Below are 22,982 nucleotides of genomic sequence, written 5' to 3'. Positions count from 1 at the left end.
GTATCAGCTGTTGACAGGCTGTAGCTGAGATGAAGTAAGTGCTAATTCATGATGGTGTCCTGACAAAGGTGCAAAACAAACAAACAAAAAAACATAGCACAGAAGTGAGGAGAAACTGAGGTGTTCAAAGGAAATAAAGGTCTTAATGCTCTCTCCAGTCAGCTGCCAGTGATAGTGATGTGTCTGATTTCATACATTAACCCATAAGAACCCAGTCCCATTTCTCCTTCATGGAAAATTATGGGGGGTTGAATCAAATCAGCTAAATTAGCTGAGCAGATAATAATATTTTTTCTTATTGTGACATATATGTCACATTAGGTTTTCTGTGACAATTTTAAGGTTAAAGGCCCGATGTGACATATATGTCACAACAATATTTATCTGATTTGTTTTATATCAATTTCTTCAAGAAACGTGTTCACAACAGGTTCAATGCAATAAAGGACGTGTTATGTAAGCATTAGAATTCTTAAATGGCTTGAATCTTACCTTTAGCAACAAAAAGCAAGCTTTTTAAATTTAGCTAGTTTGGTCACGTTTGTTAACCTGGCACACAGACATCTTGGAAATGTTGTTATGGGAACACACAATTACACGACATGTCACATGACCAATCAGGATGTTCAGTATGTGTCACTTAGGGACTTCATGAGTTAAAGACAAGGATAAAGCTGTATGAGGAACTTTCCAGGACATTTAAAGGACTTGTGACACCTGTGTCACCGTGGGTTCTTTTGGGTTAAGATGTTAGAATTGAAACTATTGATTGAAACTAGTCTGAGCATTGGAGGGCAAAGGTCATATAAGAGCAGGACCAGCTTGAATAAAACCATATGTGGTGATGTGTTTGCAGGGGCCCCTTAGATGAGGGCCCCGGATAGATCTGTCAACCCATCAACTTGTACAATTAAAGACAGCTGAGTGTTCTGAAGACAATTACGTATATGTGCAATAACATCTGTGATTGGTTGAAGTGTGTATCAGATGTCATCTATATATCTAGGGATCAAGGAGAGAAGGACAGAGATTCAACCAATTCGACCCAGGCTCTCCATCAGACTACCGGCGTCTGATTTGATACTAAGCTTGCTAATAAAAGTTCTCTTTAACATAAGCTTGTATCAGCAGAGTTCTTTCTACACCATCATCACACCATTGCTTGTTTCAACAAGGACCTGAAATGAACATCAATAGCGTTGGTAAGAATCAGCCATTAATCTAACCCATGACAGAGTCTATCAGGCAAATTGATGCATATACAGGGAGAAGCAGGCAAGCACGAGAATAAAATGTAAATCTTGTTTGATTTGATTTAAAAGTCTTTTAATGTCGTTTAGAAAAAAGGATATACAAATAGAGAAAAATACCTAATAATATTACAGCACAGTAATATTAAATGAATGCCAGAATGCACTGATTTGGTGATTTGAAAGTCAGAAAACGTCAAAACCATCTTACGTCTGGCCGTTAAGTGAAAGTGTATTAAATATTTAGGTCACATAAAACAGTCGTTTCAACAGCATTTTTAATACAGGCTTTTGCTTTCAGTCTTGTTTAACGCATGGAATTCTTTGTCACACATAAAAGTTAATTGACTTTTGGGAGAGTAAAGGCAAACCAGTTGATTTAGCTCCAGTTTGCAGTGGGATGAACTGCTGCCTTCAGGCTCTTTGTTTGCTTGTCCATCGAAAAGTCAAACTTCAACTGGCCAAACAAAACGTTGAGCAAACAAAAATTGTAGTGAATACCACTTTTATTTTACGTTCGCTAAGAAAGCTAACATACTAATTGTTTCTCACTTGTCACGTCGGGAAGAGTAAGTCAGCAGAAAGCTAACTAATAATTTAGGTACCGCTGGGGGTTTCAACTAATAGTCGCAAAATTTCCGACAGCTCGTGAATCACTCACTCACTATTGCGTCCGGTTCAGACAAAGTAGCATGACAACAGCATATGAATGAGTTTGTGTTGGGCCTCCAGTAAGATTTACGCCTCGGGGAGCTCACTCGTAATATTCTGGCAACATTGTGGTTTATTTTTGCCTCAGATATTCCCGTTGTCCTAGTTCTCCCCAGGGCTTGAAGGGCTAAGATAGCTTAGCATCATCTCCTCGATCTTAACATTATGCTAACCGGCAGTGATTAGCCAACGTTAGCTAGCTAACTAGCTAGCTAGCCGCTAGCAGTTTTCGATAATGTTGAAATAGTTGACCTTAATGGGTAGGAAAATCAGAAATTCTCATTTCCGACAACGGATGCAGTGTGTGTGGTAGTTTGTCTTGGAGTAAATCATTTCACAATGGACCTTAATTTTTACTCCGAATTGTCGGATGGTTGTGCTCAAAATGTTGACTCAGAGTTTTTGGACACCCAAGCTTACGGTGGATACTCTGAGGAAAATAAGGTAAGTCCACCTAAAATGAACCTATCTGTGATCTGAACGTTGAGCTTTGACTAAGTGGAGATGCCGAAGTTTCGCATTAGTTACTTTAATGTCAGCGGTGTGTTTCAGTTTCCAGAGGGCAGCGACAGTTACCTCACCATCAGTGGAGCTGGCCACCCTTTCTTGTCCGCCGAGGTGAGTGAATTCAAACATGGTAATGCAGTTTAATACGTCTTTATTGTTCTTTAAACATTTGTTTTAGTCCATCGTGGACTGACCCATTATGCTCTGTCTTTCTCCACACACAGCAGACATTCCATACTCCCAGTCTCGGGGATGAGGTGTTTGAGATCCCCCCCATCTCCCTCGATCCAGACCCGACTCTGAGCATCAGTGACGCCGTGTCTCACTTTGAGTTGACTGATGGGTCAGACGACACCGGGGGACCTTCAGGCTCCCGTAGCCTTGTTAGCAACCTGGTGGTCGAGGCCAATGACCCTTCCTTCGCGTCCACTTTTGTGAACTCTGGGTCTCAAGGCCTGGAGCAGCTGAACCTTGGGGCCATGGGCCAAGCTGGAGGGGGGGCCCTGCTCAGCTCTTCTGCTTTGGTGAGTGCTCTTCCAGCGGACCCTCACACCAGAATCCTGTTCATGTCTTTAAATGTTAGCTGTTCACAAATGCAGTTAAGAGTTACTTGCAACTTTTTGTGTTCAAATCCCTCTGCAGGAAATGGGGAATTCCAGTGGTTCACATTTCAGCAGCTCGTCCCCCATGACCATTGATGTCCAGCTTGGCGACATTGGTCATGGTCTTTTAGGAAGCAGTCACCTGTCCACTATTAACCAGACTGAGCTGGCAATGGGTCTCGGGGGTGAAAACATCAGGCATCATTCAGAGACACCTGAGCAGCCGCTGTCTGCAACACCATCACCAGCTGGGTCCCTGCAGGATGAGGACATGGATGACTTCAAGGTGAGGGGTCTCCTGGATCAGATTATTGCAGTCATGTATGAATGTATTTTGGATTCCACTCAGTTTTTTAGATCCTGCAGCTAATATGTCTTCTCCCCTCTTTTCCACTTTTCTCCCTTCTCAGAGGAGTGTGCTGGTGGACTCCCCCATGTCTTTCTCCTCTACCCTCTCCCACATGTCCTCCCACTCAGCTCCGACATCTTCTGTGTCCCTGGCTGTGGCCAGGAGGGGTGGGGGGAAGCCAGCCACACTGGCCTCAGTGACTGGGGCGGTTGGTGCTAAGAAAGGAAGGAAGAAGAAGGACCCTAATGAACCGCAGAAGCCTGTTTCAGCGTATGCCCTGTTCTTCAGAGACACTCAGGCAGCTATTAAGGGCCAGAACCCCAATGCCTCTTTTGGGGAGGTGTCAAAGATTGTGGCTTCCATGTGGGACAGCCTGGCTGAGGAACAGAAACAGGTAGAACACATGCTTAAATACAGTATATTAATATCCTGTGTCAGCTTTTTTTTGTGGTGATATGCAGACAAATGATATCTATTTATAACCGTATAACTTGATTTGTTTCCACCAGGTATACAAGAGAAAGACGGAAGCAGCCAAAAAGGACTATTTGAAAGCACTGGCAGCTTATAAAGCCAACCAGCTCTCACATGTAAGATCATGTTGTTCTCTATAGGCAAACCAGTTGATTGCTGTATCATTCTTATGGCTTTTCTAATTTTTTAATCTGTCATCACCACAGCCTGTTGCTGACGAGATGGAGACCGCCCCTTCACCACCTCCGCCGGTGGTCAACCTGACACCTGCAGCCCTTCCCTCTGCTGCTCACCAGGCCATCCGCCCAGCTGGCAACAACCTGGAGGAGAACACCATCACCAACATTTGTGCCTCCAACATCATCCTCGATGTCCCAGAGATGACCACACGTTCCCGCACGGGGGCAACCAAAGCCACTGCTCCAGCAGCTGCAGCACCCCCGGCCCAGACCATCACCAAGATCATAATTCCAAAGCATGTGTTGCAGGCGGGGGGCCAGGTGGTCACTGTGTTGCCGGGAGGGGTCCGCGCCTTGCAGCCTACGCTAGTAGTGTCGGGTGCCTCTCGTCAGCCACCTCCGCTGCAGCAGATGCAGAACGCGCCCCCTCCGCCCCGGCTCCAGCAAATGGCACCAGCACCTCCACCTTTACAGGCCAAGCCCCGTGAGGGAAGCGGCACGCCAGGTCTCCCTGTGTCCGTCACGGCTACGCCTCCACCTCCGCTCCAGATAAAAATAGTCCCTGCTTCCCTGCAGGGCAAAGACACCCTGCCAATTATTGTCCCTAATACAGTGGCTGTGTCGTCTACTGCGACTTTATCCGTCCAGTCTGCACCCGTTGTGTCAGTGCAGGTGGTGAACTCTGCTGACACGACAGGCAATACAGATGAGGATGAAGTCACAGAAGTGCTGCCTTCAGAAGAGGTGAGTGTCTTCATTCATTGTTGTTGATAACTTTGCTTGCTCTGCTCTGTGAGGCCTGTTTATCTACAAATAACTGTTTGATTGCTGAAGGTTTGGTCTAATTTTGGGTAACTTTCAGTTCTTTGAAGTTGGCTTATAATTTATCCTCAGACAGTGCCAAGCTGTGTCGCAGCAACAGATTCTTCACTTTTCAGACTATTGTTCAAATTTAAGTGGGGGAAAATTTAAGTCACGGCCAAATCTTTGCCATCATGTGCCTGACAAGTCAGAAGATGTTAAATTGTATCCCTCCCAATTTACTGCTGCAATAGTGCTTATAAATCTTGGGCTTTTTATGTTTTTTTCTTTTTGTTTGTTTTACAGCATTGACTCAGAGTGGATGTAATTAGTTTTTGCCACTTATTTGGAAAAGACTTATTTAATGGCAAAGTGAAAACAAATCCTCAAAAACAAAACAAAGCCCAAAATATAAGTATTTACCCATGAGTGCTTACTATGACATGCCTAAATCAGAGCTGGTACAGCCAAGTGTCCAAAGAAATTTCATAAGTTGAAAAGTTGGCCCTAAACATCTCTGAGTAGAGTTGGGTCATTCATTAAAACAAGAATACAGCACGGCTGTACATCAGTGTGTCTGTGAGAAGAGGGTGATTCTGACGTAGCTCCATGTTTCCATCGCTGAGGCGGGAGACGCTGTGCATATGAACACTGTTGCCTGGGCATTTCATCAGTTTTATAGCAGAGTGATTAAGATGATGCCCTCATGACATCTGTGATAGTGAAAAGTGTCATTTCACTCAACAACTCACACACATAGATGATACAGATCAACACAGACCCAAAGCCATACCTGCTGTCAAAGGTGCCTCTACTGAACGCCGACCTGAAGAGGATGGCTACATATGCCGGCAGTTATTTTGTGTTTTCTATATGTTGACTTTGACATGAAACCTCTTTATATCCAATGTGATTTAAAGTTGTAGAACAATAATGTGTGCAGAAAACACCAGCGATCAGTCTTAATGACACTCTTCCAAATCTTTGCTCCTTTTTCAGGATGAGATGGAGGTGAGTGAGTCCAGTGGTGCTCCAGCTATGAAGAGTGTGTGTGTGAGGGCGGGCTGCAACAACCCAGCCATAGAGAGCGACGACTGGGACAAAGAATACTGCAGCAACGAGTGTGTGGCCACACATTGCAGGTGTGTAGAGGTTTGAAACATGGACTTGTTTACTTTTTGTTTCCAGCACACATTAGCAAACTTTTTTGAACAGAATATTTTTTTTGTTTTTCAGAGATATATTCAGAGCGTGGTGTTCGATCAAGAATCAGAACATGGGAACGGTGAAATAAAGAGCGGCTGCCAGCCATCGCGTTAGCACAACACTAAGAGCCAGTGTTCAAGGATGGATGCAGAGCTGGTGCAGTACAGAAACGTCAGATGTATTTCACTGCAGTGTCAGTTCTCTCATTGTTTTGTACATGCACTGTAAGTCTGACAGTTGCTGTTCAGGACAATAAACAATAGTATTGCTAAACGGCGCCAAGTTAGGAGAGTGATTCCAGATTTTGGCACAGACAATTCTTACACAATGTTATGTACACAGCTTTCATTCATCAAGGGACTTCAAGGCAGCTAGAGAAGATCAGCACAATGAAGTATTTAAGTTGGTCAAGATACATTTTTTTTACTACAGCCCACACAGGTCAGTTTCTACTCGTTAACTGTAAACTGTTGGAAAAGTGTTTCTTAAAATTCTCTGACAAAGAGGATGAACATTTTGAGAATTGACCGTATGGAGCTCCATGTCGATTTCAAATTGATGCTCTGAAATGTTGTGGTGTTTCAAGTCTTTTGCAATAAGCAAAAGAAACCATTCAAACAATTCCACTTGTTTTGTTACATAGCTGAAATATGCATTAGTCTGAGTGGGAAGATAGTTTGTATCACTGTATACCTGTTTTTGTACTGTGGCCTTCTAGGTTTAATATTGCCTTCATTTGTTTTTGTAAGACACGGCTCAGATCAGCATCAGTTGTTAAAAAAAGCTTGACTTTTATGTTTTCTTAATAAATCAGCAAACTTGCTCAATCCAGTGCTTTTTCTCTTTTTACTCTGTCTCTTAAAGCAAGGCTGCTGTACCTTAAACCTGCCCGACTTTGTTGCTCTTATGTGCAGAATTTGTGTGATTTAGTGTCCGACAAGTTCTTCTGATCACTCAGTCTGTTGCTTTCAGCTCACTCATCTCATTTCCGCTGCTACAATTGGCTGCAGTTTGTATCTTTGTTCTTTTGAATGACATCACAAGGATATAGTTTTACCCATCTTTGAAATATTGAGCTGGAGGGTAAAGAGTTTAATTCTGACTTAAACTTGCAAGTGTGCGATTTTCATCCGTTAAAAATGCCCGAAACACTGAGAAATATGTAATAAAGCCCTTTTTAGTCTTTCAGTTTATCATATCCTTGTGTCACATTCTATTTAAAAAATACTGTATACAGTTATATATATATATATATATATATTGAAATTTAGATCTACAATAAAAGCAAAAATCACATACATATCTTAAAACACCTTTCAATATAAAAAATATATGACTACGTAAATCTTCAGTTTTTTGGCTTTGATTTAGGTCTTCACTCAGACACTTTCAGTGCAAGTCACCATCGCTCTCCCTGATCAGAGCTGGATTTAAGGCAGTCTGGATCCAGTGTTGATTGAATATTTAGTTTGTTGGATTGTTCATGAAGCTTTCACAATAGAAGCTCTGCTGTGTGGGTCCACGCGGTAAAGCCCCAGACCCAGGCACACAGGTTGAGTCAGTTCAGCCTTGAACTCGTGCAGCAGTGTGATTGTGGATTCCACAGAACCGAATGTGATGTTGCCTTTTTCAAAATCAACCATCACTGCAATTCGACTGCTCTGCAAGGTTTCAGAGAGAACTGTCTTTCCACTATTATGGTAGGCAAACAGCTTGCCTTTGCCATTGTGTGTGAGGCTCCAGGACAGCGCGTTGTTTCCAAAGGCGCTGCTGTACTTGCTCTTTCGTTCAATGCTCTTGTAGGACACTGCGATGTCCCAGTATCCCTCAGCCTCCACCTCCCAGACATGGGCACCGGTGGAGAAGCACTGGGCGGAGAGGACCTGCGGGGCTTCTATGAAACGGCTTTTACTCTTGGGATAGCTTATCTTGGTTTTCAATCGCTCAACTGTTTGGAGGTCAGCAGAGACTCCCAGGAAAGGACTGGCTGTGTCCAGGTCCAACATGAGAATTCCTGAGAGACAGACAGAAAGAGCATGTGGGTGTACAGACACCATTTTGATGCTACCCCTATCCAGCCCATGGAAAGTGGTAATCAGCAAGACCTTTACTTCACTCAGGGCTTTTGAAGCTGCAGCCTGACTTGGTCTGGTGTGACCATTAGCTTGTTGTTAGCTGGCTTTCTATAGCTATTGATCTGTAGCTAATAGTCCTTTTGCTGACTTTATGACTTGTCTTTTACATTTACATTACAGTCTCGGATTAAAAACATAATGCTCAGCACATATCAGTATAAACCTGGATAACATTAGAATTATGGTAACTATCAGCATCACATTGACAGTAAATGGTGCAGCCAATCTTAAGTTAGAGCATCTCCATCAGGCTCGTCAGTGTACTCCAACACAAAGACACAGTAGTTCCCTCTGACTGCCTTTTCAGAACATTTCCATCTTAGCAGATCATTTTGTACCTTCATCTTCTGTTGCTGCAGGTCTGTTGCTCTTCACTGGACGATCAGCCAAAAGTTCTGTGTAGAGATTTAAAATCAGAAACTAGAAACATAGAAGATCACACAGGTTGGCTGAGGTTGCCCTGTACAAGGAGCATCAGACAGTCTTACTTATTAACCTTCCTTGTGACACCATGGACTGATTATATGGACAAATCAACAAAACAGGGCTCACAACTCCTGTTTCATACGACTCATACTACTAAAAAATAAAATCCCAAAATGCTTATTCTTGACTTATTCTTTTAACACCCTGTTCACATAGCCACTAGCAAACATCACACTCCCTGTTTAATATGTAAGGTGAGATGTGCTGACCACAATAGACTCCACGCAAAATGTGCTGCCATTGCTCATTGCTCATCATTAATTCACATGTTGCTGTATTCCCTGTGTTTGCTGTAGTCGCGTCAGCAGGCAGCAGAGGGGATCTCAAACCTGCCTTCTTACCTGCAATGGTGGAGTAAATGTGATGCACACGGTTCTGCTGCTTGTCCAGTGCCTCTGTTAGCGTCTGGTTTTCCACAGAGTAGACGTAGGCTGGTTGGTAAAAAGATAAGACATCAGTAGGTACATGTTCACACACACGAGACCAACATGATGCTAGGACTTTGCATTCTCGTACCATAATACAGAACAATGAACCACAGACAGAGCAGGACCACTGTGACACTGTTGAGGGGAGAGTTGGCAGCATTCGCTTTCCGTTTCTGTCAGGAGGGAAACACATTATTAGATTTGGAGGGTGTTGAGAAGAAACTGGAAACCCTTTAAAATCACAGATAAAGAGAAACAGAGCATACTTCACGTTGGATGTCTTCTTGCAGTTTTTTTACAGACTTGTTATATTCTGTCATTTGCTCCTTGAGCGTTTCGAAGCGTTGGTCCATGTAATCCTGTTGAATGCACGCACACACACACACGCGCACACACACACACTGTGATACTCTCAAGACATTAACATCAAGTTTTGCCCTTTTACTTCTCCTTAAATAGCTTAAAGGTGACAGTATCTTATAAATCTGGTGTGTCAGCAGTTAAGGACTGAATGAATGGGGAGCGAGGTGAAAGTCAGACTTTCTGAATCTCAGGGACCTAAAAATCCAGTTTCCTCAAAGCAAAACCAACAAAAGGTATTGTGAGACTGTTTACAAGAAACTGCCGCCTTCCCATTCTTACTCTGTCAATCCAACCTGATGTTTTCTTATTGACAAGATTTTTCCTGTGTAATACAGTGCAAAAGAGTGTAAATCAGAACTCACGGTCAGCTTTCTCCACAGGACAGTGGAGGCCTCAGTGGCCAGGCTGTGCTGCTTGCTCTCCAGGGCGCACATATTGCAAATGTAGCGCCTGGATGCATTGCAGTAGTACCTCAGCACCTCGTCCTCGTGCTCCGGGCATTTCCTCTCCAGGAGGTCACCCAGAGGCTTGACCAAGGCGTGTCCCGTGAACACCGGCAGCTCCTGGTGGTCCCTGACATGCTCTTGGCACATTGCCACCTCACACTTCAGACATGTTTTAATGGCCAGAGTTTTTTTCCCAAGGCAGCAGTCGCAGTACACACTTTTGGTCTGCTCGTCCTGCTTAAACACATTGAGAGGTGGTAAAAGGTGTGACATGAATCTACGTTTGAGGATTATTTTCACATTCCAATATTCTTAGTTTATTCTTTACATCTTTTAAGTGGCATGATTAAAGAGACTGTAGATGAAAAAAGGTGCTTATAAATACCCTCCTCTTCCTGTTCGCCCTGAAGTCCTCTGCAATGTAGGTCAACGCGTAGCTCTTCTGTACCTCAATGACTTGTCCAAAATATCCTCTACAGTCTGGACAACGGAAAGGCATGTCTGAAGAGTGATCCATCATGTTCTCCAGACAGTCCATACACATGCTGTGTCCACAGGGCAGCTGCCGAGGATCCTTAAAGATGTCCTGGCACACTGGGCATGTCAGCATCTCCTCAAGCTTTGTTTTCTCTGCATCTTCCATTCTCGATCCCTCATTTTTCAAAGAGTGCCGGTGAGCATGAAAAGAGCAGACGGGACAGAGTTAACTGCAGCGTTTGGACAGCACTTAGCTGCTGCCTTTGGAAACACTTCCTGTTTCATTAATTTCTATCAGCTTTAGCACAAGATCATAGAAGCACAGCTGGATCTGGAACATGAGTCCTACCTTTAAAGCTAAAGCTGAGTAAAGCCCTCAGAACAACCTGTCTTCTGTCTTCTGTCCACACATTGCTGAAAATGAAAGTGCTGCTGACTTTATATTTGTACTTCCTGGTGGGGCGGGGCCTAAGTGGATGAGGACTTAAAGTAACTCGGTCTCTACAATTGAGATATTGTTTCAAAGTTGAATACAGTATTCTAATAATCATTATTAAATATTACAAAAATAAAAAAATAATTGTTAAAGTGCTACTTTTTTGTTCATTCAGGGAGACAAACAAACAAAGACGTTTTGTAAGATGATCAGTCGTTTACACACATTGTACATCTGGGCCAAGTACGGAGGACTAAAATTAATATAACGATAATATTAACAATAGATTAATAATGTCTGTTCAGTAAAAGTGTTTAAGGTCCAGTCCTCTGTCCATATTGACTGTCAAGGTTCAGTTAAACGGCAAAGAGCCGTCATTCCTGTTCGGCTTCCACCTGCTGTGAACTGAAAATAGTTTGAGAAAGTGTGGATTATGTCATGTGATTCAACCAATAAATTCCTGGAGAATCGTTCATTTAAATCGGGTGTGAAACACTTTGTTTTTCTTCTTCGCCTCACTGAAGCCCCTGTGACGGTGAAACTGGGCGACATTTTCAGAAGTGAGCGGCATAGACTATGTCTATATCTATGTCTATGTCTATGCATAATATACGTAGACGCCTCATTGACTGCCGCTTCCTATTGGAGCTGACGTTCAGCGCGGCCGCCATCTTGGATGGGTCTCCTATGCGTCCCCAGTGCATTTATATCTACGGAGGAAGGTGTATGTCCAGCTACTATGATCATCATAATTCCTCTAATTTTTACCCGATTTTCACACGGTTTGGTTTGTTACAAACGTCAGAGATGTAGTTGTGATACAGGACGGTGTCACACATTAAAAACAAATGCTTTCATGCTGAAATACTTTGTCTTTGTTAAAGAGCATAATACAGACATATGGTATGGCATATTAATAAATGTATAAATTAATTAATTTTATATTTTAATAAAGAAACAGTTTGATTGTTCATTTGATCTCGATCTCTTTCTCTCTCTCTCTCTCTCTCTCTCTCTCTCTCTCTCTCTCTCTCTCTCTCTCACACACACACACACACACACACACACACACACACACACACACACACACACACACACACACACACCGTCTGGCCTGACATGTCTAAATTTAAACAACTGTTCACAGCTTTAGGATGACAAAGATTCCATAATAGCCTGTACTGAAACTGCTGATGTTTGTTATATACACTGATTTTAACACATACATACATACATGTGAAAGCGGACAGTAAAAAATCAAACAGTTAATATCAAAGAATATCCACATCAAAACAAACATCAATGGGAGAACTTCATATATAAGCTGGAAGGAAAGGTTGGCATGGATATGGAGGACCGAAACTGCCAAGTAAAAAGTACTCAATAAATGAATATTCCATTAAATGCACCAAAAACAAAGTAGCTTTATTTAATGAAATGACACAAAATCAGAGTTCTGCTTTAACTTTTATCTGTATATATTTACCTCTTGATTACTTGACTTTTTTATTTTTCCATTCAATTTATTCATTTCTAAATGTGTTGTTTATTCTACATTTATTTTTGTGTTATTTTCCATTTGTATTCCCTCATTTACTTCCCCCCAATTTTTTTATTTCTATTGTTTTTTGTTTGTTTGTTTTTGTTTTTTTACATTTCTGCTTCGTTATGCACGAGGAGTTTGTCATCCAAAAAGAGTCATGGGGTCAACACCATTGGCAATCGGACAGTTCCAGGCTCACTGCTGTCAAACTGAGGTGATTTACAGCAGATTGGACAAGGACTTTAATCTGGATCACATTTTATGGGGAAACATTTTCTGGTTTTCCCTCTGATGTTCCTCCGGCTGCTCTGCCTCGATGACTTATACTACAGCCCACACAGGTCAGTTTCTACTTGTTAACTGTAAACTGTTGGAAAAGTGTTTCTTAAAATTCTCTGACAAAGAGGATGAACATTTTGAGACTTGACCGTATGGAGCTCCATGTCGATTTCAAATTGATGCTCTGAAATGTTGTGGTGTTTCAAGTCTTTTGCAATAAGCAAGAGAAACCATTCAAACAATTCCACTTGTTTTGTTACATAGCTGAAATATGCATTAGTCTGAGTGGGAAGATAGTTTGTATCACTGTATACCTGTTTTTGTACTGTGGCCTTCTAGGTTTAATATTGCCTTCATTTGTTTTTGTAAGACACGGCTCAGATCAGCATCAGTTGTTAAAAAAAGCTTGACTTTTATGTTTTCTTAATAAATCAGCAAACTTGCTCAATCCAGTGCTTTTTCTCTTTTTACTCTGTCTCTTAAAGCGAGGCTGCTGTACCTTAAACCTGCCCGACTTTGTTGCTCTTATGTGCAGAATTTGTGTGATTTAGTGTCCGACAAGTTCTTCTGATCACTCAGTCTGTTGCTTTCAGCTCACTCATCTCATTTCCGCTGCTACAATTGGCTGCAGTTTGTATCTTTGTTCTTTTGAATGATATCGCAAGGATATAGTTTTACCCATCTTTGAAATATTGAGCTGGAGGGTTAAGAGTTTAATTCTGACTTTTCAGTTTGCAAGTGTGTGATTTTCATCCATTAAAAATGCTCGAAGACTGAGAAATATGTAATAAAGCCCTTTTTAGTCTTTCAGTTTATCATATCCTTGTGTCACATTCTATTTAAAAAATACTGTATACAGTTATATATATATATCGAAATTTAGATCTACAATAAAAGCAAAAATCACATACATATCTTAAAACACCTTTGAATATAAAAATATATTACTACGTAAATCTTCAGTTTTTTGGCTTTGATTTAGGTCTTCACTCAGACACTTTCAGTGCAAGTCACCATCGCTCTCCCTGATCAGAGCTGGATTTAAGGCAGTCTGGATCCAGTGTTGATTGAATATTTAGTTTGTTGGATTGTTCATGAAGCTTTCACAATAGAAGCTCTGCTGTGTGGGTCCACGCGGTAAAGCCCCAGACCCAGGCACACAGGTTGAGTCAGTTCAGCCTTGAACTCGTGCAGCAGTGTGATTGTGGATTCCACAGAACCGAATGTGATGTTGCCTTTTTCAAAATCAACCATCACTGCAATTCGACTGCTCTGCAAGGTTTCAGAGAGAACTGTCTTTCCACTATTATGGTAGGCAAACAGCTTGCCTTTGCCATTGTGTGTGAGGCTCCAGGACAGCGCATTTTTTCCAAAGGCGCTGCTGTACTTGCTCTTTCGTTCAATGCTCTTGTAGGACACTGCAATGTCCCAGTATCCCTCAGCCTCCACCTCCCAGACGTGGGCACCGGTGGAGAAGCACTGGGCGGAGAGGACCTGCGGGGCTTCTTCGAAACGGCTTTTACTCTTGGGATAGCTTATCTTGGTTTTCAATCGCTCAACTGTTTGGAGGTCAGCAGAGACTCCCAGGAAAGGACTGGCTGTGTCCAGGTCCAACATGAGAATTCCTGAGAGACAGACAGAAAGAGCATGTGGGTGTACAGACACCATTTTGATGCTACCCCTATCCAGCCCATGGAAAGTGGTAATCAGCAAGACCTTTACTTCACTCAGGGCTTTTGAAGCTGCAGCCTGACTTGGTCTGGTGTGACCATTAGCTTGTTGTTAGCTGGCTTTCTATAGCTATTGATCTGTAGCTAATAGTCCTTTTGCTGACTTTATGACTTGTCTTTTACATTTACATTACAGTCTCGGATTAAAAACATAATGCTCAGCACATATCAGTATAAACCTGGATAACATTAGAATCATGGTAACTATCAGCATCACATTGACAGTAAACGGTGCAGCCAATCTTAAGTTAGAGCATCTCCATCAGGCTCGTCAGTGTACTCCAACACAAAGACACAGTAGTTCCCTCTGACTGCCTTTTCAGAACATTTCCATCTTAGCAGATCATTTTGTACCTTCATCTTCTGTTGCTGCAGGTCTGTTGCTCTTCACTGGATGATCAGCCAAGAGTTCTGTGTAGAGATTTAAAATCAGAAACTAGAAACACAGAAGATCACACAGGCTGGCTGAGGTTGCCCTGTACAAGGAGCATCAGACAGTCTTACTTATTAACCTTCCTTGTGACACCATGGACTGATTATATGGACAAATCAACAAAACAGGGCTCACAACTCCTGTTTCATACGACTCATACTACTAAAAAATAAAATCCCAAAATGCTTATTCTTGACTTATTCTTTTAACACCCTGTTCACATAGCCACTAGCAAACATCACACTCCCTGTTTAATATGTAAGGTGAGATGTGCTGACCACAATAGACTCCACGCAAAATGTGCTGCCATTGCTCATTGCTCATCATTAATTCACATGTTGCTGTATTCCCTGTGTTTGCTGTAGTCGCGTCAGCAGGCAGCAGAGGGGATCTCAAACCTGCCTTCTTACTTGCAATGGTGGAATAAATGTGATGCACACGGTTCTGCTGCTTGTCCAGTGCCTCTGTTAGCGTCTGGTTTTCCACAGAGTAGACGTAGGCTGGTTGGTAAAAAGATAAGACATCAGTAGGTACATGTTCACACACACGAGACCAACACAATGCTAGGACTTTGTATTCTCGTACCATGATACAGAACAATGAACCACAGACAGAGCAGGACCACTGTGACACTGTTGAGGGGAGATTTCACTTTCTGTTTCTGTCAGGAGGGAAACACATTATTAGATTTGGAGGGTGTTGAGAAGAAACTGGAAACCCTTTAAAATCACAGATAAAGAGAAACAGAGCATACTTCACGTTGGATGTCTTTTCGCAGTTTTTTTACAGACTTGTTATATTCTGTCATTTGCTCCTCGAGTGTTTTGAAGTGTTGGTCCATGTAATCCTGTTGAATGCACATGCACGCACGCACGCACGCACACACACACACACACACACACACACACACACACACACACACACACACACACACACACACACACACACACACACAGAGTTATACTCTAAAGACTTTTACTTCTCCTTAAATAGTTTAAAGTGGACAGTATCTTATAAATCTGGTGTGTCAGCAGTTAAGGACTGAATGAATGGGGAGCGAGGTGAAAGTCAGACTTTCTGAATCTCAGGGACCTAAAAATCCAGTTTCCTCAAAGCAAAACCAACAAAAGGTATTGTGAGACTGTTTACAAGAAACTGCCGCCTTCCCATTCTTACTCTGTCAATCCAACCTGATGTTTTCTTATTGACAAGATTTTTCCTGTGTAATACAGTGCAAAAGAGTGTAAATCAGAACTCACGGTCAGCTTTCTCCGCAGGACAGTGGAGGCCTCAGTGGCCAGGCTGTGCTGCTTGCTCTCCAGGGCGCACATGTTGCAAATGTAGCGCCTGGATGCATTGCAGTAGTACCTCAGCACCTCGTCCTCGTGCTCAGGGCATTTCCTCTCCAGGAGGTCACCCAGAGGCTTGACCAAGGCGTGTCCCGTGAACACCGGCAGCTCCTGGTGGTCCCTGACATGCTCTTGGCACATTGCCACCTCACACTTCAGACATGTTTTAATGGCCAGAGTTTTTTTCCCAAGGCAGCAGTCGCAGTACACACTTTTGGTCTGCTCGTCCTGCTTAAACACATTGAGAGGTGGTAAAAGGTGTGACATGAATCTACGTTTGAACGTACAAATCTACGTTTACTGAACACAGCAGGGGCAAAGCCTTTTTTTTTTTTTTTCTGATAGGAGCTACTGTTTTGTTTTTGCATAAGCCCAAATGTGAGACCAGTGCAGAAGCAGAAAATCACTTTTTCTCCATCTGAATGCATGTGTGTCTGCTGGGCTGAGAGCAGGTGTGTGTGCATGTGGGAGAAAGCCTAAAATTACTCCAGATTTTTTCTCTTTCCACACTCCTCCCAGCCACAATTTACACTCTACACGCAAGATTTTTTTCCAGGTTCGAAGACAAATTTGTTCTGTCTCTCACAATGTGCTCAAAAAATCAGAGAGACTTACAGAATTTCAATTATCAGCCTCTAAGTGCGGCTCTGCTCCTCACTGACTTCAATACAAAGATTTTCTGAGAGAAGCAGAATAGACCCCTGTTTTCAACTTGATAACGAGCCACTTGTCTTACTCACTATTACTGGTGATTTTGATATGTAATGTAATGAGTGATTTTGGTCTGTTAGCATTAGCCACAATGCTAACATGCTAATGCTAACATGATGTCCTATGAACTTGTTGGTGCACACAGGTTTGACTTGTGATGTCGGGTTGTTGTGCTAATATGCTAATGATTAGCATGCTAATGCTAACATGCTAACCGATGGTAAAATGATTCATAAATGCATTCTAATGGTGTTTAATGGTGTTTTCACTCTACGCGTGTGAAATTTTCTAAAGTTGTAGTGCTGCTTGTGCTGATTCTCATGATGTCCTTGGCTAAACAATAGGACTTACGATGTTTGACTTGTGTGCCTCTGAGCGAGGAGAGTAACTCTGACCTGGCCCATAAGGTCCAATAAAAATCAAAAACAGGAGAGACAGAAGCCAGCCATTTTTAGCCATTTTTTAACTCGCTCTAAAATCCCCATTTTTAACCCCAGCGAAAAAATAAAGTGATCAGCGTGTACAGCAAAGCCTTGTGGCTTTGATGGTGCTGCAATAGGAGTTTTGCTGATTGCATAAGAAGCATTTGTTCAAGGGGTGCGCAGAGGCCAAATTCAGACATTTGTCAGACCCTCACAGAGCCAAAAGGGCCCATCACCACGGCGATGGCTGGAGATTATAATGGGTGTGTATTGCACGGAGTATTTCTTGTCAGAGTAGGTGAGAGCTGGAAAAAACTCTCATGATTTTTGCCACATTTGTAGACAAATTTGTTCTGTCTCTCACAATGTGCTCAAAAAATCAGAGAGACTTACAGATTTTGAATTAGGAGCCTCTAAGTGCTGCCACGTCTGTCTCTGCTCCTCATTGACTCCAATACAAAGATTTTCTGCGAGAAGCAGAATGGACCCCTGTTTTAAACTCACAAGTGTCTGCAAAATATTGACTTCAGAAACACCGAAATCACACAGAATCATTCAGGAAGTCCTTACAGCGATGACGGTCTGTGTTCTTTTCTGATAGGAGCTACCGTTTTGTCAGCATAAGCCCAAATGTGAGAGCAGTGCAGAGGCAGAAAATCGTTTCTTCTCCGTTTGAATGCATGTGTGTCTGCTGCACTGAGAAGTGTGTGTGTGTGTGTGTGTGTGTGTGTGTGTGTGTGTGTGTGTGTGTGTGTGTGTGTGTGTGTGTGTGTGTGTGCCCGCACACACACCTGTGTCTGAGTGGGTGATGGGGGCAGAGCTTTCAAGGGGCTGGGGGCGACACACTCTCAGCCTGGGGCAGAAAAGAAAGATCTCTGTTCTAAGCAGGGGGCACTGAGCCCTTTCCCTACAATGTTTGCTAAAATGCTATATGTGTGGGCTTATATATGTTGACCCAGTCAGGATGAGTCATGATTGGTAAAAACTTTACAAGACTGACTTTAGTGATGTAGTTAGGTGTAAAATATGAATAAAATGACGTGCTGCATGACTGGCTTTATTTTCACTCTCACTTTTAACTTCATTACATACAAATTTACAAGTGGATCGCCGATATTGTCTCCAAGTCTATTTTGGGTAAAATTGTCATCAACCGTCCACCACGTCATCATCAGTCATTTGTCAACAGAGTGCAAGCTAGGTGGAGCATTTTTACGGACTAAGCTAAACATGAGCGGCGCAGCAACTGCCGGCTCCATCTGTTTACATGGAGTTTGCGTTTGATAATTATCGACAACAAAAATGATGACGTAATTTTACTTTACATGCGCTGGAACAGGGACTGAGCTACAGGAGGAGAGAGTGGGAGAGAGGGAAAGGAGTAGAGATGATGGAGAACTTCTGTCCCTCTCATATTGTGTATTTTCTCGTCATGTGTGTCACATATGCAGATACAGACATTGTAATCGCTGTGAAATACTCACATGATACTGATTTGACTGTGGCGAGCCAGCAGCCACGCAGGACTCGCGCGACTCTCACGCTGCTCATGTCGACAGTGTGGACACTGTAACCTGTTTGTATGGACGCCGAAATGAAAATCATGCCGTAACGCCACGCTCTGCGCAGGCGTGCTATGTGGCCCCGGCCTTATTGAAGGCTTTGAGCCTTGTTTCAAAAATGTATTACGTGTGCTTGCAAGCCCCGCTGTTGCAGGCATGAGTATGTTGTAAAGCGATGTTATCATGAGCTTTATTGGGTTTAAAGGGCCCAGTCATGTGCCCCACCCCCGGCCCGGCACTGATTTGTTCCGCTAGTGGTGGGTGACATCATTGGTCAGAGTGGGAGGCTAAAATTACTCCAGACTTCTTCTCTTTCCACACTCCTCCCAGCCACAATTTACACTCTACATGCATGATTTTTGCCACATTTGTAGACAAATTTGTTCTTTCTCTCACAATGTGATCTGAGAGACTTACAGAATTTGAATTATAAGCCTCTAAGTGCGGCCACGTCTGTCTCTGCTCCTCATTGACTCCAATAAAAAGATTTTCTGAGAAGCATAACAGATCCTTGTTTTAAACTTGCAAGTATCTCCAAAATATTTTCTGTAGAGAACACCGAAATCACACCAATTGTTCAGGAAGTCCTGACAGCGATGACGGTCTGTGTTTTTTTCTGATAGGAGCTACCATTTTGCCAGCAGAAGCCCAGATGTCAGACCAGTGCAGAGGCACAAAATGGCTGACTCTCCACGTTTCTGTTTCAATATTACTTTTATTAGTCCCACGAGGGGAAATTCCAACGATAACACCTGTCTGTCTGCCTGGTTGGCCCCTACTGTCAATGGCAACCAGCTCAAGTTGCTGTGGCAATCTCTGAGCCTCAGTACTTCTCTCAGCACTCCTCTCCCACACACACACACACAACACACACACACACACACACACACACACACACACACACACACACACACACACACACACATAGCTTCTAATGGTGTTTGAGATCTGTTCAATGTTATTTGACATGCTAATGTTAGCTTAGCATTAGCCACTATTAGCATTGTGGCTAATGATAACATGAGGTCCTATGAACACATTTGACTTTGATATGAGGTTGTTGTGCTAATATGCGAATGTCAGCATGCTAATGCTAACATGCTAAAATACTGTAAAATGATTCTTAAATGGGGCTGCACGGTGGCGCAGCAGGAAGTGCGCGTGCCTCACAGCAAGAAGGTTGCCGGTTCAATCCCCGGGTCAGGCGGGGCCTTTCTGTGTGAAGCTTGCATGTTCTTCCCGTGCATGCGTGGGTTCTCTCCGGGTACTCCGGCTTCCTCCCACAGACCAAAAACATGCTCATTAGGTTAACTGATGACTCTAAATCCGTAGGTGTGAGTGTGAATGTTTGGCCCTGCAATCAGCTGGCGACCGGCTCAGGGTGTACCCCGCCTCTCGCCCATTGTAGCTGGGATAGGCTCCAGCCCCCCGCAACCCCGAAAGGGATAGGCGGTATAGATAATGGATGGACCTGCCTGACCCGGGCAAAACCTTCTTGCACCGGGGCTGCGCCACCGTGCAGCCCCGCCCCCGTGGTCCTTTAAATATTTCTCCAGGGGAAATTGTCTAGTTTTCACATTCCATTATGCTTAGTTTATTCTTTACATCTTTTAAGTGGCATGATTAAAGAAACTGTAGGTAAAGAAAAGGTGCTGATAGATACCCTCCTCTTCCTGTTCGCCCTGAAGTCCTCTGCAATGTTGGTCAACGCGTAGCTCTTCTGTACCTCAATGACTTGTCCAAAATATCCTCTACAGTCTGGACAACGGAAGGGCATGTCTGAAGAGTGATCCATCATGTTCTCCAGACAGTCCATACACATGCTGTGTCCACAGGGCAGCTGCCGAGGATCCTTAAAGATGTCCTGGCACACTGGGCACGTCAGCATCTCCTCAAGCTTTGTTTTCTCTGTATCTTCCATTCTCAATCCTTCATTTTTCAAAGAGTGCCGGTGAGCATGAGAAGAGCAGACAGGACGGGGTTAACTGCAGCATTTGGACAACACTCAGCTGCTGCCTTTGGAAACACCTCCTGTTTCATTCATTTCTATCAGCTTGAGCACAAGATCATAGAAGCACAGTTGGATCTGGAAAATGAGTCCTACCTTTAAAGCTAAAGTTGAGTAAAACCCTCAGGACACCCTGTCTTCTGTCTTCTGTCCACACATTGCTGAAAATGAAAGTGCTGCTGACTTTTTATTTGTACTTCCTGGTGGGGCGGGGCCTAAGAGGACGAGGATTTAAAGTAAATAGGTCTCTACAATTAAGATATTGTTTCAAAGTTGAATACAGGATTCTAATTATCATTATTAGATATTCCAAAAAATTACAACATAATTGTTAAAGTGCTACTTTTTTGTTCATTCAGGGAGACAAACAAACAAACAAACAAACAAACAAACATGTTTTGTGAGCTGATCAGTCCTCCTCTGTGGCTGATCAGTCATTTCCACGCATCTGACATCTGGGCCAAGCACGGGGGACATCATTAAAATTAATATAATGATAATATTAACAATAGATTAATAATGTCTGTTCAGTAAAAGTGTTTAAGGTCCAGTCCTCTCTATCCATATTGACTGTCATGGTTCAGCTAAAGGGCAAAGAACCGACATTCCTGTTCAGCTTCCACCTGCTGTGAACTGAAAACAGTTTGAGAAAGTGTGGATTATGTCATGTGATTCAACCAATAAATTCCTTGAGAATCGTTCATTTACTGAATCGGGTGTAAAACACTTTATTTTTCTTTGTTTTTCTTCTTCGCCTCACTGTCTCATCTAGCCCCTGTGACGGTGAAACTGGGCAACATTTTCAGCACTGAGTGGATCCTTTGCTGGGGGGGGGCTAGATGGAATGAGCGGTTGCGTTTTTTGCAGGCTCTGCCATTAAAGTTTTGAAACGGTCCTAGATAAATTATCCTTGACAAAGAAATAACTACCAACTGCATCGAGAACTAACCAAGCCTCACAAAGCTTTGAATCTTTGAGGTAAACCACTAAATGCTTGCTGCTTGTGTTTTTCATTGTGAACGACATGGCAAAGGCTAAAAGAGCGGCTAAAGTTTTAATGCTAACAGACCACAACTACAACCTGATGGCATTGCGGGAGGCATGTGATGAAGAAGAAGTAAAAGAGTTGGAGGAGATGGTGGAAGAAAACCCGGGATTGCTTCATGATCAAAAATAATATAAAGTACTTCTCAGTGCACTTTTTCATTATGGACAATATTTCTGTTATGGACAATATTTCTGTGCAATATAATTATAGACAATATTTCTGTGCAATATAATTATGGAGGGATGGTTTTTAATTACCTCTTATTTGTGCAATAACCCCCACAGCTGCTATAATGTTTCTGTTTCCACAGTTTACATACTGGTTACTCTGTTTTTCTGGTTATTCTGTTTTTGCTTCATTTGCTTCATTTGCTTCATTGCTTTATTCTGTTTTTGTCCCACAGTTTACATACTGGTTATTCTGTTTTTGCACTACACTGCTTACATTGTTTATATACTGTTTATTCTGTTTTGCACTATTTATTTATTCTGGTGTTTACATTCTGTTTATCTATTGCACTCATTGTTATTTAGCTCTTGTTTCCTTTAGTTATATAGACTATATTTTTAATGTCCATCTCTGTTGTAATCTGGAAGCCAAGCAACAACATTTCGTTGCCAAAATCTCACTGCTGTGTTTTTTTTTTTGTGCAATGACAATAAAGGAAGTCTAAGTCTAAGTCTAAGTCTATCACACACCATTGCCCAGTCCTAATCCTAAAAAAATTAAACCAAGGTCCCAGGATGAGAGCAAGGAGCCGGGTAAGATCACAAATGAGAATATCTTCAACGTAATTCAAGCCCTGATAAAGATATTTGATGAACAAGATGACAGACTCAAAGCTTTTGAAAGCTGGATGGAAGCAAACACACAAGCGTTGAAAGAAAATAAGGAAAAAGTAAGTAAAATGAAAGAAGAAATAATATTGCTGAAAAAAGAAAATGGCACACCGAAGCAGATGTGTTTGGAGCAAGCCAGGTATAAAAGAAGGTGGGATCTCAGATTAATGGGCGTTCCCAAAAAAGATAAAGAGGACACTAGAGAGAC

The 22,982-nt window shown here is 42.6% G+C and overlaps 3 protein-coding genes across 3 annotated transcripts in view; 1 reads left to right on the top strand and 2 right to left on the bottom strand.

The window, feature by feature from the left end:
• Positions 1-10,596, bottom strand: part of LOC139339495 (E3 ubiquitin/ISG15 ligase TRIM25-like) — a 308,448-nt gene extending 297,852 nt beyond the window's left edge. The window contains exons 1-7 of the mRNA XM_070975146.1: positions 10,323-10,596; positions 9,854-10,171; positions 9,395-9,487; positions 9,217-9,301; positions 9,042-9,131; positions 8,553-8,609; positions 7,375-8,093 (exon numbers count right to left, since the gene is read on the bottom strand). Coding sequence (XP_070831247.1) covers positions 7,561-8,093; positions 8,553-8,609; positions 9,042-9,131; positions 9,217-9,301; positions 9,395-9,487; positions 9,854-10,171; positions 10,323-10,580 — 1,434 coding nt within the window. The 5' untranslated portion in view covers positions 10,581-10,596 and the 3' untranslated portion in view covers positions 7,375-7,560. The remainder of the gene's footprint in view (positions 1-7,374; positions 8,094-8,552; positions 8,610-9,041; positions 9,132-9,216; positions 9,302-9,394; positions 9,488-9,853; positions 10,172-10,322) is intronic.
• Positions 1,917-6,906, top strand: LOC139338419 (TOX high mobility group box family member 4-A-like). Its single transcript, XM_070973394.1, has 9 exons — positions 1,917-2,405; positions 2,514-2,579; positions 2,693-2,992; positions 3,111-3,356; positions 3,481-3,813; positions 3,929-4,009; positions 4,100-4,816; positions 5,873-6,015; positions 6,110-6,906. Exons 1-9 carry the CDS (start codon positions 2,301-2,303, stop codon positions 6,165-6,167), a joined length of 2,049 nt encoding a protein of 682 aa, XP_070829495.1. The 5' UTR covers positions 1,917-2,300; the 3' UTR covers positions 6,168-6,906.
• Positions 10,597-12,714: 2,118 nt separating the features above from the next.
• On the bottom strand, positions 12,715-20,822 carry LOC139339110 (E3 ubiquitin/ISG15 ligase TRIM25-like). The gene is made up of 7 exons (XM_070974570.1): positions 20,543-20,822; positions 16,095-16,412; positions 15,590-15,682; positions 15,421-15,496; positions 15,246-15,335; positions 14,757-14,813; positions 12,715-14,297 (listed from the first exon to the last, which is right to left on the bottom strand). Exons 1-7 carry the CDS (start codon positions 20,798-20,800, stop codon positions 13,765-13,767), a joined length of 1,425 nt encoding a protein of 474 aa, XP_070830671.1. The 5' UTR covers positions 20,801-20,822; the 3' UTR covers positions 12,715-13,764.
• Positions 20,823-22,982: the final 2,160 nt, after the last annotated feature.

This window comes from Chaetodon trifascialis, chromosome 11, assembly GCF_039877785.1.
Source record: "Chaetodon trifascialis isolate fChaTrf1 chromosome 11, fChaTrf1.hap1, whole genome shotgun sequence".
Taxonomy (NCBI): Eukaryota; Metazoa; Chordata; class Actinopteri; order Chaetodontiformes; family Chaetodontidae; genus Chaetodon; species Chaetodon trifascialis.
This window is presented reverse-complemented; position numbering and strand designations above follow the sequence as displayed.